Raw genomic sequence first — 18,340 nt, forward strand, 5'->3', positions numbered from 1 at the left:
TTTCTCCACCCAAAGTCCACCTCCATCCAAAGCATACATGTCAAATCCAAGTGTAGTGCTTTGGAAAGAAAACAGAGCTGGAATTCTTGGGGGATCATGGGAAGAACCATTTTTGGAATAAATGTCAGTAAAAAAGAAACTAAACAAACATAGTCTTATAGTTAAAAAATGGAAAGATGGGACGCATCAGATCCTTCCTACTGCCTCTGAACTAATTTGCATTTTGCTGTGCTGAATTAAATGAAGATTTTTATCTGTGATGCTTTAGTTTGTACAGAACAACTATAGAAAGGAATGTTTTTAGAAGAGAAGCAACTATTAAAACTTTGTGTGTTTACCCAATTGTGTTTTTGTCCTCCTATTTTTCTTCATTTCTTTTTAGTGCAGAAAGTGAATTATTGCTGTAAGCAGCCTCCACATGTTATACTACCCAAAAACTGGCCAAAATGTGAGTCATCTAAGATTGGAATAGCTCTGAGTTTCATTTATAATTCTTAGGACTTCACTGAATGAGCTGGATGCAAATGGGTCTAAATTAAACACTGTGTCTAACTCCACTGTACCAGATCTACTAAGTCAAAGAGAGGCAACCACCACCTCCTCAAGCCTGGCAGAGAGCAGACCTTTGGCAGATGCTGAGGTGGCAATTGCTGGTGGATAGAACAGCTATAAGTATGTCTCAGAAGAGAAACTTCATTTGCTGCAGTGCTCTATAACCGCAGCACAACTTGGTGCAGGAGACACACCCCACACCCTCACCCCACACAGTGCACTCCTCCCCTTAATTCCAAAATAAGGAAGAAGGAGCAAGAAGCAATTATGACACATCAGCTGCCAGTTCCTATGCATGAGCTTGCCTTGGAGAAAGAAGTTCAGGAAGCTTGCCGCAAAGACTCAAGGATATACAAAAGCTAGATTAAAACCTCTTAAAACCAAAACCTTAAATATGCCATACAGTACGTAAATAAAAGACAATGCAAATAAAATTGTCGTATAAAAATGACACAGAATTAGAAATCCTAGAAAATGCAGAAAGAACAGTACCATGCTGTACAGGAATATAATATTCAGGATCAAAACAACACTAACAAGATGTGACTGTTACAACTACAAAGGTGATTAACTTGTAAAGGACCTTAACTGTGGTATGATTCTGCGATATCTCCTGTCTGATGAGGATACACTGACATCAGAACAATGCACCTCAGCTTTGACAGGAATTTCTTTAAGCAGTCTCTGCCTTCTATCCTTATCAAAATATGGGTTCCTATTTGTGCTTACATTTACCAGAGCATTAGTCAGTCGTTCCAGTAGAATATGCAATTTGCTTTTCAGGCCCTGACCTTTAAGGCTGTTGGCTATGTTACATGCCTTTAGTTTCTTCCTAGCTGATGCCACACAGCACTGGGAACAAAGAGAGACCTGCACATTGGCACTAACCACTGGCTGTTTGAAATATGTTATTTTCCTCGATTTACTTCAAGTATATTATTACCCTCTCTGCCCCCACATTTTGCTTCTAGTTGCTTTTTTCTTCTTTTATGACCTTTAGCACTACTCACAATTTCTGTTGGTTTTCTTCCAAATGCCTTTTAATTTTAATGTATTTTGTGTGTAAGGGTTAAATACATCTCCACGATGGATTAGTTCTGTTTTTCAAGCTCCTTATTTATCTTTTTGTATTTTGCTTCACTTTTGTAGATAACTCTTTACTAGTTATGACAAAACAACAAATACACTCTTTATTGCTATTCCCACAGTGCTTTCTTTCCTCTTCTTATTTCAGAGAGCCATTCAGTGTGTGCTGCACCAAGGCTTCTGCTGGACTGGCATTCTTCTATGACTGTTAACCCAAAATAGCCTTTAGAGGAGACTACAAAGTCATACAATCACAGTTTTCTCTGAGAGTCCACATACACATCACTGAGGCTGAGGCTCTGGCACACACATGGTTGTGTGTGCTCCCACGTCAGATTTGTGCGCAGGCTTCAGAGCAAGCTGGGTTAGAGGATGTCCCTTGCACTTTGTCCCTCAGGTGGTCCATCAGGCCAGTTCCATCCTCTAGGAATGTCATGGCATTTAAGTGATATGAAACAGCACTAGCACAGAACAGCAGAAATTCTTATGTAGCTCAAAGAAAAGTCCTTCCCCTCTTGCACTGAGACTTCTTGATCATGATATCCAGTCAGCAGACAAATCAACAACAACAACAACAAAATCCATAAAAGAAGAAAAAAAGAAATAGCTGATTGAAAGAAGAATCACTTTCCTGAACAAAACATGCCTACATTAAATTTGTAACAACCTCAAGGCTGACAGCTTTGGGGGCTTTCATTCAATTCTTCTATACTCATTATTTAACACTCAAATATGCCATCTGCTGCATATTTCCAGTAAAAGTAATTTCCTCATCTTTGACAAAACAAACAGGGAACCAAGGAATACACCTGTATACAGCTCCTACTCCTACCTGAAGATGATTTGCTACCAACAGCAATTTAATGATATTTTTTGGTTATCCAATTAAATCAGTGATAATTTAGTATTGCAGAGAGTTCTAATGATAGACGGTCTAAAATTCACATGGTCTCATTTAATTTTTTAGACAGGTTTTCCCAAGTATAAAGCATGATCAAGGCATGCTTTTGTTCAGAACTTGGATCCTGGCTACATTTTATCTGATCTTGAAATAATACTAACCTAATACTTGACCTAATACTTCTAGAAAGCCAGGGACTAAACTCAGAGTATAAATAAGATAATCCAGTGCATGTGGACAGAAGGTGTTTTAAATTGCCTTAAGGATTCTAAGAAAAAGATAAGTAGCTCATAAATATTAAATAGTTTTGAAGTGGAAAACACACTGCTTGGACATACTGGAGAGCTGTAAGTATTAAAGACATCATATGAAATTGTCAGAACATTCTGGTCTTTTACATTCAAGGAAGGTACATTATAGCTGGAACAGGTGTAAAAAGATGATATTAGGAACATGCAGGCAATGAGAAGATGAAAAAGAGCCAGGACTGGTAAAAAGCATAGGCTGAGGGAGGATAAAAATGAAATCTGTACATACAGAGAAGGTAACATCTGCAAAAGAAGAGGTATTTCGGCTGACAAACAAGAGTGGAATAAGAAACAGAAGGGTTTAAATTGTCCAGAAGCAAACTATAGTTAGAAATTAAAGGAAGGTTTATAACAATGAGAATAGCAGGGATGAAAACACAAATACCCTTAGCTCCAACCCCTATATTTTAAAGCAAAATTTAATCAGTTAGTGAAAGATATGACATAGTGAATGGCATACAGTTGTTTAAGAACTGTTTTTTTTGTTGTTGTTGTTTGTTTTTGAAAAATAGGTTACGCATATTTCAAGATTGCACTTTTACTGGAGGAGGGGAATTTAACAGTTTTCTGAATTCAATAAAATATACAATTTATGTTATATAAGCATAGTTCTATGCAAATTCAAATTAAGCATCCTACTTATTCTGTATGCTTCCTTTGGGAAAATAATGTAGGGAAAGGTCCCACTCTATTAGAGTTTCACAATATATCTTGTAGTGTCTTTTAATACCTAAATGGCAAAGAAAAATTTAGCTCATTCTGCCAAATGCAGCTTGAGTTTTCCCCATTCACTTTTAAATAGGTTAAGAATCAAGACTGCTTCTCAAAGAAAATCTGATTGGCAAAATATCATTTTGAAATATTTTTTTTCCATGCTAGCAAATAGATACTATTGATCTGGGGTCCACAAGGAACAACAAACATAGTGTCTCTTGGTATTTGCCTATGGAGTTATTTGTCATTGCAAAGCTGGACTTCAGCATGCTGTCCTGAATTAGCCCTAAGATTTGCCAAGAACTTTTAAGTGGTCTTCTCTAGAATCTGTTTATGTGTGTTATACCAAGATTAAGTACTTATGTATGTCTAGTAGTCTGAAGCCAACAGTTTTTACTAAGTATTGAATAGACCAAATACAGCTATCAGAAAGAAAGCTTTATCATTGTTTACATGATTTTGAAAAGAATTTTGAGTGTGAACATCAAGTGTTGCTTGGCTGACATGGAAAAGACTCTTCTATTCCTTATCAGTATACCTACACCTACAAATTACTAACATTGATAGCATTAAATTAATGTCAGAGAAAATAAAGATCTTCAACCAGGATAACTGTATTTTAGAAATATTATCATTTTTATTTTTGTTACAGACATTTTAAGAGACTAAAGTCTAAAAAGATGCCATTTGTATTTTACTTTTTTTTTGTTTTTAATTTATTATTATCTTTACCAGTTTGAGTTACTCTATAGCAAAAGATCTAATCAATCTGTAATTTAAGTGCTTCTGTTGGCTTTCTATATTTTAATAGGTTGTGTTAAGGATGCTAATTTTAAAAAGTAAAGAATAAAATAATTTAAATATTTACTGATTTGTGTTTCCTTCATTTCATAATACCACAACTACCTGGCATATCTGGTATGTTAAAATTCTATTGACCAAGAATCACTATAAAGTAACACAATACAATAACAATAAATTAGGCTGATGCATCTTTGAATGAAAAATGACAAATTTCAAGTAACTGTATGTCTTTTTTCTATAACAGTAATCCACTGTTAATACTTAGAAAGTGACTTATCAAATATTACCTGCATTTTGCATGTGTGTCTATGATAGCTTTCTGAGCTTAATGTAGGTTAACAGAACCTAGGAAAGCTTTGCTCTTCCCAGTGAGAAAATAGAATTTTTCTGTAGTTATAATTTTTCATTCCTCCTCTTCTCTACCATAGTCTGCCATGTCTAGCTGGAAAGCGTGGCAGTGACAGTGGCATCAGTAGGAGAAATGGGAAATGACAGTAACAATAAATCCATAAAAAGTAAACTAGTGCTATGACATGGACTGCCCCACCATTTATTTTATCTCAGGGCACTGGCAATACCCCAGTAAAGCAAAGCAACTTTCTTGTCTGCATGAGGAAGGCTTCCACAAAGGAGACAGGGAAGCAAGCTAAAACAACCACGGTGATCAACCCTTCTCATCCTAGTGTATTCCAATGTCCCAGTCAGTAATCTTCCAACCTCATTCCATCAAAAAAAAAAAAAAAAAAAAAAAAAAAAGGAAATTCACACCAATATTGAGGAAATCTGCATTTAAATCAGTTATCAAAGGTTGGTGGATTAAGCTGACAGGACTTACACCTCCCATTTCCTTTTCCCCATTTCCCTTCTCCTGCCCTCCCACACACACAATCTGAGTGTACAGCAATAGCTACATCATCCAAGGGACTTCAGCCCACCTCACATACCCCACTGCAGCATGTCAGGAAGGGCTTCTTACAAAAAAGGTGGAAAGGTGAGTTGTACTTCATCAATACTACAAGCTATATGCAGTGGTAGACGGGAGAAATACCAATGTCTTTTGGACAAGGAAAAAATAGCTTTTGTCTTTTAAGGGATTAGAAATGTACATAATGATAATTGTAAAACAAGCACTAGTACACAGTGGTGTACAGAAATGTTTTACTGCATCACAGGAATTAGCCAGCAATGTGCAGTGGTGCATGTCCAATCAGTTATTTTTCAGAGGGTTTACAATTTTCCCTATGAAGAGGACGGTGCGGGTATACTTATCCACAATTGTCAGGAGAAAGGGCCTATTGAATTTGATTCGAGGTGGACGGGGAAAATCGCCAGATCTCCAGGTGATCTCCTTCACTGTGGCTCCCGCTGCTTCAGTGCCATTCTCATGAACATTTACCACAGCTCTGTGGATCACCTGCAAGGACACAGAGCAAAACAAGCTCCAGCTGACAAGCTGGCAAGAGGAGAGGAACTCCTCTGATGACCTGGGCCAGCTCTCCAGACATGCACATGGCAGCTGAGACCCACCCTGGACACCGTGGGATGGAGGAAGGGAAGCCCCACCAGGGCCAGAGTGGGGGTTAGGGGTGGGAATGGCAGCAGGAGGGAAGCCAGGCCGCCACCCTCTTTGGTCTTGCCAGAGGACCCTGCCTGGGTTGAAACGCAGCAGCACCAGCCTGGGGAAGCCCGTCACCAGCCCTCCCCTTCCCACCACAGCGCCATCAACCGCAATACCACTCGTGGTAGCCTCCGTTAGCTGTGTGTGCAGAGAGCAACCCTCGAGCAGCGGACAGCCAAAGAGCACTCAAGATGACTGATGACAAGAAGTTTGGGTAGTAAAGAAACCTGGTAATTTAGCCTAGACTTTGTTTTGCGTTTGGCAGCTTCATGTGTTATCAGGAATCTACCCTGTCATCTAGTTGAAAAAAATAACTTTTTGGGAGCACAAGAAGGGCAGGAATAATAGCTTTTTACCCTCTCTAAGGGGAGTTACAGGATATTTTACCAAAGTTAATGTGCTACCTTTAGATAATTTGGTTCGGTAGCCAAAAGAACATCTAATGATATGTATGTCTTCTTCCTCATCCTTGAGCCATGTGTGTGTAACCCCTTCTGTGCAAGTGTGGCTTCAGTTTTAGGAATGGTATGTCTTCCCTTGTCTCCAGACTGGTAGCTGTTGATGACTGAATTTTGCTTCAGAGAAACTGGGATAAGCTTTTCATATAATATTAATGACAGATTCCCAGGAACAGACAAATCATGTGGTCCCTATGTTTCATGTGCTAACTTACTTTTGAAAGCATCAGTCCAGGCTCCTCAGTAATTCCTGACAGATCAGCGTGTTCAGTGAATAGATCAATCATACCCATTTGTTTGGCTATCTTTTTCACATCATAGGTACCAGAAATAGAAAATTTTGGTATGTGCAGATGTATTTTTCTGTAACAAATAACATAAATAGGGACAAATTTTCAATTAGGTAATGCTCTTCAATGGCTTCACTTTAGTGACAATTCTCATTTATTTTTCTAAATGTTATAAGTTAAACTGAAAGCAGTTTCAGGGTTCAAATAACACTTCTGGACAGTATATCCATGTAATGTAGAGTGTTGGAACAGTATGAGCCCATATTAACCTCTACCTTCACAGTGGGTTTCAAAGAGTTGCCCAGTGGGATACAGTCCCATCAATTCTGCTGCAAACAGAGCCTCACTAGGAAGCAGATGTTCCTCAAAAGATTATAGTTAGTTGTCCTAAGGCTGTTTGAATACAGAACAGGGCCTAGGCCACCACAGAAACAGCTTCAGTAATGGTGAATGATTAAAATTTCTTTTTACACTCAATACTGCAGATACCATCTGGCTCTCAACACCCTAATGCCCACTTCAGAAATAAAAAAACTAAAATTCCATTTTAGTTTCACATTGCCCATATGGGAGAAGTGCCTATTAACTTAGTCAACTTGGTGCTAAGCAACTTGTTTTTCACTACCCAGAACTGTTTTTCATTTTTCAACTAAGAAAAGGGAAGTCATGCAGAGAGGGACCAATAAGTGAACAGAGTTCAGGAAAATAACCTGCCCTTTAATGTTTTGACTTGGTGAGACAAACATTGCTAATTTATAACATGGTCACATCTCACCCTAGCAAAATCTCTTACCTATCTTGGAGGAACTTTACCCATTTGGACATGGTCCTTTTCAAGAGAGCATCTTCCACCTGTTTCATCTTCCCTTCATCAGGCAAAACAAATAATGCTGCAACATTTCCATTGTAAGGTATCTGAACCAGCCAACAGGACAGCTCTTCATCAAAGTAATTTCTGTAGTAACCCTTCCGATACATCATGTCAACTTTTACAGTTGTTTTCTCATCCACAAAAAAATCCTCTTGTTGTGTATATAAAGCACTGAAGGGTTTCTCCCAATGGGCTTTGACAAAAAGAAAAATAATTCAGTGAAATACAAAGAGGAATGGTCACTATGAATAAGACAGTATCTAGTCTCACAGTCTTCCTTTGGTTAGAGCAAACTTTTTTTTTTTTTTCATGTTACTGCACCCCTTAGGTGTTCCAGTATCACAGCTTTTATTTCCTAGGTGTTATTATGGATAACTATGGATAATTATGGATAATACTGAAAACACCATATTTCATTAGAGCATGAGTCTATCATAACATTAAAGAATTTACCAAGCACAACAAATACATTTGTTAAAAAAATCCAGTCTTTTACTCAACCAGGTGAGGACACAGACGTTCATGCTGACTACACATGTACATGATTTTATAGGAATAATTTCCAGATAGTGAACATGGGTTCCTTCAACTAAAAAACAAAACAAAACAAACAAAAAACAAACAAAAACCAAAAAAAAAAAAAAAAAAAACCACCCTTTTACTAGAAACTACAGTTTCTTTCTCTTTGATTTTCATTCCCTGTAATAAGCAGTAAGCATCTAAGTTACAACCTTAGCACCCTTTGATATTTCTTACCTTTAAAGAAGACATAGTTAACAAGAACCATTGCAGTGAGAGGATCAAGATTTTCCACTAATTTAATAATTTTCCCATTTGTCTTTTCCTCAATATAACTGTTGATCTGATTCTCAGCACTAGAGGAGTTGTTAAAGTCAGTAGAAAAGACTTCAGACTCATAAAAGCTTTTGACATCATCCAAGAACTTCTGTAGTGGTTTTAACATCTCTTCTATAAAAAGGGCATTGCCCAGGCTCAGCTGGAGATCACCATCTGAACGGTTCAGCATGTGGAGAAGCTGGCAAAAACCTTCATGTATTTCCTGCTCCTGAGTCTTTTTCAGGTTAAAGGCAAGCCCTTCCAGAATCTGCGTCAGCGTTGCTGACTTGGCACCCAGAGCCAGCATTGCAAAGGAAGCAGAGATGCTTATGGGTGAAAAGAAAATATTTTGATCAGTTGCCTCGGATGCAACCAGCTTGTAAAATGAAAATGCAAAATCAGCATTGCTGGGAGCTAGTTTGACAAAAGTTCTGTTTTTATCTGGAAAAGCTCGTTCCCCATGAGAACTGTGACCTGGGTAATATGCTCCTTTAGGATCATCCTGCTTACTGCGGTAGCGAGGGCGCTGATGACACTGGGCAGCAGCACACAAACCAGCCAGCAATAAGCACAAGGAGAAGGTGGGCTTCATTTTCCTTTTAACCCCTCCTGGAAAAGAGATGGACACACCAAATATGGCAGGGAAACTAATTTCTTCATCCTTGTGTGCTCCAGCCATGTAAAATGAGACTCTCAGAACACACCTGTTCTCAAAAATCTCTCACTTTTGTTTCACTTTCCTGATGCCAGTGATCCCCAGAAAGAATGTGTGGTAACTATGTGCATAACTGAGTACTCTCTCAAAAGACATAATGTAGTTCATAATAACAAGTTAAAAAAAAATATATAAAACTGTTTTTTGGTTTGCTGCTTTGTTAGTTTTAAATTGCAAATAACTGTTAGTTTTTGACCTTTTCCCCAGAGAAAACGGTGGAAGCTGGTTTTATTCTTGATACTGCAGGATGGCTATTGCAGCACTACTAGTCTTTCTCTCTTCATCAAATAAATAGATAATTAAATATATGTTAAACGAAAATCTGATGTAAACACAGATCATACTTTCTAGGAGAAAAATTACAAAATGCTTACACAAGTTTCTCAAAGATAAAGTTGGGTCACTGTGGCAGCAAAATATCTTTATAGATATCTGTTGTTTCCAGAACTTTTTTTTTTTTTTTGATTAGTTAAAGTGTCTTCTTTGTTAGCAGGAAGTTCTTGCTGTTTTTTAACGTTTTGAATTTTTGCCTAACAGATACACCAGTCTGTTTACATGTGAAAAGTTTCCCTTCCTGGGCAACAACATAATCCCCCAAACTGATATGTCCAAGTGATCCAAGAGAAAGCCAAAAGGGTACTTACAGAGCTACAAAGAGGACCCTGATGTGTTCCTCTGATCTTGTCTGCTCCTTGCTCCCTTCAGTACCATTAAACAGGCTTAAGCAGAGTGCCCCCGTTAATCATTAATTACTTCAAATAAAAATTACCAGTGAGGATGCACAGCAAGTAGTAATGACATAAGTATTATGGACAGTTTGTTGAGACTAATTGTCCAAGCCAATATTGCTGGATGGTGGGGTTCTGGAAGAGAGGGAACACATCTCCTGCTGTTCCCATGCTTGTGGATTCCCATGAAAAGCCTTCTGTGTGGGTCTGGTGGGAGAGCTGTGCCCTTTGTGTCTGGAGCCGAACATGGTGAATTCACGTGAAGGCCACACACAGCCTGGGTCTGGCTCCTGGGGACAAAGGTCCCAGCGCAGCTCCCCAAGAAGCGCAGCCTGCCTGCCCGACCGCCTTTCCCAGCCTGGTCTCAGGGGGACAGCAAACAGGACAGGGGTGCTGCCAGACACGTAACACTCCTCTTGTCAGGATTTCAAAACAGGGTTTAAAAAAAAAAAAAAATTTATAAAGCCCTTCTGCCTTACCATACTCCCTTTTTGACTCCACATTTACTGGTCTGGGGGCTTCTCTTCAGGGAAGCAGATTGTATGTAACTGGTGATAGTCTCTAGGTTTCTTTAGCGAATAACAGCAGCTGGCAATGTGGCTTTACCACCCTTGGGAGACATCACCAGTCAGTGTAGCTGCTGCCCCATTACAGCTGGACATCACCTGTGACTGAGTATTGGTGTGGTTGGTGAAGTTCTCTCCAGCCTTTTAGAAACAAAACCAATAAGAACACCATAAACAAAACAAAATCAAACCAAAACAACAGGACAGCAAGAGCACAGACAGAAAAAAAATGTGGAAGGAAAAGGGACTTGGTAGAAAACTCTCTTTTATCAGCTCTGTTTTGTGAAAGGCCTGGGACAGCTGGAGCTCTAGCTCCAGGGGAGACATGGGTGCCTGGCCAGCTGCACAGCAAATCGATGCTAATTTCTTTGGAGCAACAATGGATAAGCTAACAATTCCATCCTGGGAACACAGACATGTTTAAGAGAGCAGTTAAGTATGTGCCAGACAAAAATGTACAGACTATGCATACCTGATTGCATTGACACCTCCCAAAATACACTCAAGTTCCTTATGTTTTAATGAGTGACAGGGCTGTGGTGGGAATACCTACTTGGTACTTCCTGCTAAATGCCTGGGGAAGACAATGAGGAGGAAAGGTACCTTCTGATGCTATCTAAGAACACAAAGCAGGAAAGAATGTTTATGTTGCTTTCAATAGAAAAACAAAACAAAACAAAATCAAACAAACAAAAACACATATACTGTGGTTTATAGCCATTATGGGATCAAGGAATAGTAATTCAGTGATGTCATGTTGCCTAGCAAGTATCTAAGCCATTCAGAGAGAAGACTTCATTTTCTAGGTTTCACTATGCCAAAAAACTAAATCTATAAAAGATAATGCACATAATTCCTTCCTTACCACCAAAGACAGGCAAGACTTTTCTTTTCTAATCAAACAGCCAAAGAGGGCAGGGCACAACATTTTCTTATTGACATCAGCAACACCAATCTTATGTTTGCTGACCAAGTGACTGGAGCACTTAATCATTTGATCTGGATACAAGACCCTCAAATCTTATGAACAGTTCAAATTGAGAAAATCAGACCCAAACCACCCATTCTGCAGGGGAATAGCTAATCCTCAGGCTGCAAGAGACTGACAAGAAAGTGAAAGGAAAACAATTCCCAGCCTTCATTCTGAGGATGTTCTTCCTAAAACTAAAATGAAATTTAAAAAATACTTAAATGAGTTGTGCAGATAATTGTTTGGATTTTTCTGCTTATGAAAGGCACACAATATGTATGTACAGAAATACAGATAGATCTATAGATATTCATAAGACTGGGGAAAGATCGACTAGCATGACATGTTAACCTAATAATGCAGGCACAAGCCTGGGAGACAGAAAACTTAGATTTCTATCCAAGAACTATCAAAGGATGTTGCTGAATGCACATAAGAAGAAACAATGCCCCTAGGAATTGTTTTTGAATGTAATACCTGATCACACAAGATGTGCGTTACTAATTCTAACCATATGAGTATTGTATGAGGAGTTCTGCTAAAGATAATCATTATTGTTGCTAAATCAGAACCTGTGGCAAAAATTAATGCATTGTGACTCAAATTGGACAAAAACTGAAGAAATTTTGTCTCTATTTGTGAGGTTTTATTAACAGAACTATATCTAGAAAAGACCTTTTCTTCAAGTACTTGAAAAATTGCACACTTTGTGGATTTTATATGATGAAATTCCCATTCTTTAAACCAATTTTTGCTAATTGTAAAAATATTTTTCCTACCATTTTATGAAGTGATGTAAAAATATTTTAAGCTTAATCATTAGGATTTTGTTGAAAGACTTGAAAATCACATCAATTGTAAATGAAAGGAATAAAAAACAGAATATATTAAAAATGAGGCAAGGAGATAAGTTGATTATGCTGTAAATACCCAGGCTGAGAGACCTTAACTCTTTCAGAGAAGTCATCATCATCAGAATGAAATAAACTATTAGATATGGCTATTTTATATTTTAGTTAAATGTAGACTCCTTCCAGCAAGCTGTGGTGAGGTAGAAGCACCTGTCTTTACCTGATCTCATAGTTTTATGTTAGTTTAGTATCCAGCTCCTCATTTTAGGCAAACCATCCCTTTGTCATCAACTTCAGTAGCGTCCAGCCAATAAACTAGCCCAAAGACATTAATGAGATTAAAATTCTGAGTTTATCCCTCTGTTCTGTTCTAATGAAGATTAAGAGCACAACGTCAGTGCATGGTACTGATTCACATCACATTAAATTTTCATAGTACAAACGTTCATGTACGTTTTTCTCCCCACAAACTGCACTCCTAGGCTGGGGATCTGTGCCATGTGCTCATGGCTGGCTGCTGCCAGCAAAATTTACAGCAGCTGAGACCTGCCTGCCATCCCCACAGCAGGTACAAACTTGGATTTCACTGATTTTCACATGGTAGTATAATGGTTTTTCAATTTCCTAGTTCTCTAGTAAGCCTGACTGATATTTGGCAATGAACTGCAGTGTTATGGAGGGTAGCTAAGAGAAGGCCAGTGGCTACAAACATGAAAATCTGAGGCTGTTTCCTTTGGAAACCAAGCTGTTTGTTTTGTTTTCTTTGCATTTGAGGTTGAGTCACACTTTCTCAGCTTACACAGTTCATGTGACTCAATTTCTCATTATCTGTCATGAATATTTTCATCATCCTTATATTTACTTATGAAAAAAAACCCAAGATATTATATATATTACCTTTCAATAATGATGTCACTCCATTTTTATCACTAGCTTTACTTATATGTGTTCTCCAAGAAGCTTATATTTTAATTCAGTTTCTGTGGCATTTGTTGATAGATACTTTGGAAGCAGGGAATTTTAAAAATCAATTCCTAAATGCCTAACACTCCTGAATCTCAGATTTACTCTAGCTACCTCATAAAACTTATTGAAGAACTGTAATAAAATTGGTTTGAGTGAATATTCAGTTAGCAAATGCAAAAATTCTTGGTAAAAACATGGCACATAAAACACAGTTGCTTAGATGAATAGTGACTGAAAAGCATCATTATGAAGAATCCACCTTGGAAAAGCAAACAGACTATAACTCCATATATAACCAACCTGGAGCAAATCAGCCCAGAAACCCTTCAAATTTAAATTGTTTCTAAGAGACTTTCAGCTTTAAACTAGACTCCTGCGGAAGCACTTTGGAAAAGCTTTTCCAAGTGCGGACAGTGAATTACAGAACTGGAAAATGATGAAATGATGCATCTTTGAACTGTTGTTCATTGTATGCTTTGGACTGAAAGTTATTTGCTTACCAAAGAAATGCAGTTGACCTAAGTTTCCACTGAATTACTCTCAGTATAAAAACTAGAGTCATGGATATGCAGCACTAAACATTCACTTTCTCCAGACAAATATATTTTTAAGCTAGAAGGCACCTGCTTACAAGTTAGATTTATCTAGCGCCAGTGCTATGTAATGGGAGAAGGACAGCATGCTGGTTACTTCAGCCTGTAGTAGAGAGTTTGTACAATGCACCTGGGTAAATATGGGTCTTTTCTGACCTTTTCCTATTCTGTTTGTTCATATCCTCTCTCAACAAGAAAAGTTTGAGGTTTGCAGTGCAAAAGATGGTTGAGAGCTTAAGAACTTCCATTCAGTCTCATTGTCCTGGGTCTGAGTACTCTCCCCCAAAAGTGCTCTTAGTCTAGATCTGTTGTGCAGTGGAGCACTGGGGGAGGTGCATGAGGAACATGTACAGGACTGGTAGACCTTTGGGACTGCAGGATCATCCTGCAATGTCCACTCTACATACACCACTGGCTGTGTGCAGAACCATCTCCTTTTGTTGGCTTTGAACCTGTCTCCTCCACGTTCTGTATGAAGGTCCCTAGCTTCTGCATTAGATGTATGGTAAACTTACAGTCTTCATCCACGTAATCTGCTCCGCAATGCACAAATAATTTTGTAGATGCCTTTTATATTCCCCCTAAGATATTTTTTTTTCCCTAGCTAAAGATCTCTCATCTCAAACAGGAGCTATTTCAGAACTTTGATTAACCTTAGTACACTTTTCTAAAGATGTTTCAATTCTCATACATTCTTTTTGTTATTACAGGAGCAGAACTACCTGCTCTAATAGATGTGTAGATGATCCATATAATTAAACAGTGGCACAATATTCCTATCTGATTTGCTCTTTTTTTTTTTCTCTAATAATTTCTAATCTTTAATTTGCCTCCTACCCCACTACAGAACTGAACAGTACATAAACTACTTACCATAACACTGAGGATGTATTCCTGAGTAGCTAGTCAGTTCAAGTATAGTATTCACCAATCCTGCATGTAAAACTTAAAAAGAAAATCAAAATCCCTACTGACACAGCAACAGTAAGCCAGAAAGATATTCCTCTTTCAGGCTTTAAGACATGACAAAATTTGTCATGTTCATTCCTTGATTTTACCAGAAGATGGTGGCACAGGGCTCCATTTCCCATAATCTCCAGAACATGAGGCTCTGTATCTGTGGATGTACCTGCACAAAACAGGCTAGCAAATTCATACTACAAGCTTGGCTTCTTGCAGAGGTCTTACCAGTCATAACTGGCATACTGAAATGAGAACTTTTTATCAGCAGAGTTTACCCCACACACTTTATTATCCTGGTGTAAAGGAACCTTTCTCATGCAGGCAATTATAGAATGACAATTTCAACAGAGAATAAAAGTTCTCATTTTGGAACGAAGTTGTCTACACAGAGAAACCTATTGGCATTACTATTTAAATTTAAATTTAAATTTAAATTTAAATTTAAATTTATGTCTCACATTATTTAAATTTCTGGTGCAGACATGATTTCAAACAAGAAGTAACCAAATCCTTTATGGAGATATCTTGGAATTACACTTGAAGATTTTTGCTTCCAGAGCCAGGTAGAAAGTATTAGGACTAAGCTTTGCAAAATGTAATCATTTGTTATTATTTAATAGATTAATACTGTCAGCCATAATGAAGAATCAGAAGTTAAAGCAGCTAGCTCTGAATAAAAAAATATTCAATTAAATGAAGTTTATGATATGATTCCATTGTTCCATTTTCTTAAACAATTCTTTGACACTGTAAACTTTTGGGATGTTCTGACATATCCCTGAGATGGTTTAATGTGACAGTTCTCTTCCTTGTTTCAACAGATGAAAAAGAAAAGATGGTGTGTTTGCCCTTAGCTTCTACAATTCATGTTCTGTCAGGTTAGCAAAACCCCATTTCCATTAGGGACTCACATTAACATGCCACCATAAAACACTTTGGTACTGGGGTTGTACCTACGTGGTACAGCCATGTCATGACCACAGCACCATCTTCTCCACCCTGCCCACCTAGATGCACCTAGGACTGGAGTGTATTTGCCTCTGTTTGATGGCTCTTCTGAATCACCCTTGCTACAACTCTGAGTATGTCAAGACTATGACACACAGCATAATGTCCAGCATTGACACAAGGTAGTAATCTCTGTCAGAGGCAGGTGGGTCCCAAGATGTCTTAAAATTTCTTCCATAAGATTTGCCTGAAGGACAGAGCTCAGACCTGAAAAATAAAAGATACAGGAACAGAAAAAAAAATCAAATTGCACTGTATCTATTTCTTGAACATGTGAGGTATGGTATGGCTTTTTTAATGGCTAAAGGAAAATCTGTGTGAGTAGCATATCTAAATGAGGTCTAGGCATATGCTTTCTTTTGCATTCATATGCATTTTAAGACCCACATTTTGTTACATCTTTCATCATAACCATGCATGTTTTCTCTTGCTCTGAGATTCTTTCCTGGCTGCAACCAAAGTTCTTATGACGAGTGCAACACTTAGTGAATTATCTTTTTCTGTGCTCTTTTTCCCTTTCACACATTTTCCTTCAGTGGAGCATCTTCCACCTGGTCCATATTTCCCACATGAGAAAGGATAAACAATGTAACAACTTTTCCTTAATAAGATTTTTGCACAAGTCAGGCAAAGTCCAGTGTTCATCAGAACTTCCATGAGAGCATCATACGGATGTTAACAGAAGTTTTCCAGCCGCAAAGGATATGTTCTTGTTTAGTAAAGTAATAAATCATAAGTATTTTACTTCCAGATGGCTTATGGAAAAGAAACTGAAAGCAATTGAATATAAGAGAAATAAATAAGACTCATTTGTATAAATCGGGTTAATTCACTTGTGATAAATTCATCTCTAGGGGTAGGACTGAACTGAAAAGCTAGTTTCATCACGGAAATTCTCTTTTGAAAGAATCCAGCAAAGTCATTTGCATCGACATCTGTGCTGAGCTGAGTTTGTGCAACTAGGCTATTAATCACAGTCAAGGACATCTACATGAAATGAATGAATTACATTGTTTTCTTTAAAATTGTTAGTCTAAGGAAAGTACAAATGCCATGTTATTTAAAAATGGATTCTCTATAAAACCTGGAACTGGGAAAATACAAAGGTTATTTCCAGATCAGTCACTGCTGGCTAACTCTTTACGGGGAATGGGTGATATCACCAAAGCAGCCCCCCCGTGAGTAAGGGCAGAGGTGCACTACAAAATGGACTGCTAGGTGGTTGGGTAAAATTTGGAGACATCTCACAGGACCTGGAATTACATAGCCCATGGTGGTCTTCATGCTATTTTCCCTCTTGAGAATTTGCATGCAATTAAACTCTCACTGCAGTGAATATTTGGAGTTTTCAGTGAAATATTTGCTCACATTTCTCTTGCATTTTTGTTTTCTTTTGGGAAACTTTGGTGCTTCTGTGCTTTGAAGACAAGACTTCAATGCTGGATTAGGGAGTAACACTGCTATAAGCTTTCTTTATATCTCCAAAAGCTACAAGACTCATGTCAAAGATGAGTTGGGCTGTGAGGCACTGGCTGCCCTGTAGCTGCCATACAGGTATGCCTGGTTCTCAGAATCCACAGTCCAAAACCACCCTGCCCAGGAACTATCAAAGTCAACTGATTTTTAAGACCTTAATGATTCTCAGCTTGCTGGTTAAAAACAAAACAAAACAAAAAAGCCTGCTGGTTTTGTTTTACTGAATCTACTGAAACAATTAGAATTGGGTTGGCTTGTGTCTAGCCAAATTCTCATTTCCTCAAACCAATAACAGCAGTCAAGGGCTGAACTGATGATGCAGCTGGAGGAAGAGGGCTGGTATGCTCGTTCAAGGGAGAGCTCTCTGGAGAACGAGGTTAAGGCTCAAATTGCTTAGCTGGGTCAGGCTGGATGGGACCTTGACCAACCTGATCTAGTGGAAGGTGTCCCTGCCCATGGCAGGGAGGTTGGAAATGGATGGTTTTTAAAGGTCTGTTCCAACCCAAGGCATCCTATGATTCTATGATTCTGTGAAGAAATGAAAGTACAAAGTACTTGTAGCATCTGATTAGCAGGGTTTATTGGATCAACTGGTGTTTCTGTGATTAGATCATTGCTTTGTGCCTTTTGGCATTGAGTCAGCTCCTTTTCTTACTGATGAAAGGTAAAAAATGCATTGGACACATACTGAGTTAGACCTAAAATTGCACTGCTTCATGGTTTGTGACAACATATTTCATAGATCCTGCCATGGCGAAATACAAACAGAGCTTTACTGACAGAAACTATCCTATCAACAAACAGTCCCAGTGGACCATAAACAAGGTCAGGCAGAACAAACTTGCTGTCCCCGACATGGCTCAGAGACTGCCAGGAGAAGCTTGCCTGCTTGGACACAGCTAAGCTGCTTTTCAGAGACCCAGCCCGGTGGGTCCATCTTCCTTTGCAGGGACTTACAGCTGAGATAAGCTCTCCTTAGTTAAGTCCTTTTTCTTTGAGCTTCCTGTAAGTATGTCAGGAAAGGGCTAATGGACTCACAGCAGATCACCTGCCTTGGACGGTTAT

The 18,340-nt window shown here is 38.4% G+C and overlaps 1 protein-coding gene across 1 annotated transcript; it reads right to left on the minus strand.

The window, feature by feature from the left end:
* Nucleotides 1-5,572: 5,572 nt before the first annotated feature.
* Nucleotides 5,573-9,099, minus strand: LOC118244364 (alpha-1-antitrypsin-like). The gene is given in 5 exon segments (XM_035539278.2): nt 5,573-5,779; nt 6,657-6,804; nt 7,525-7,795; nt 8,359-9,067; nt 9,070-9,099. Coding segments are annotated over 5 exon segments (1,365 nt in total).
* Nucleotides 9,100-18,340: the final 9,241 nt, after the last annotated feature.

The sequence above is a fragment of the Cygnus atratus genome, chromosome 5 (genome assembly GCF_013377495.2).
Source record: "Cygnus atratus isolate AKBS03 ecotype Queensland, Australia chromosome 5, CAtr_DNAZoo_HiC_assembly, whole genome shotgun sequence".
NCBI classification, from domain to species: domain Eukaryota; kingdom Metazoa; phylum Chordata; class Aves; order Anseriformes; family Anatidae; genus Cygnus; species Cygnus atratus.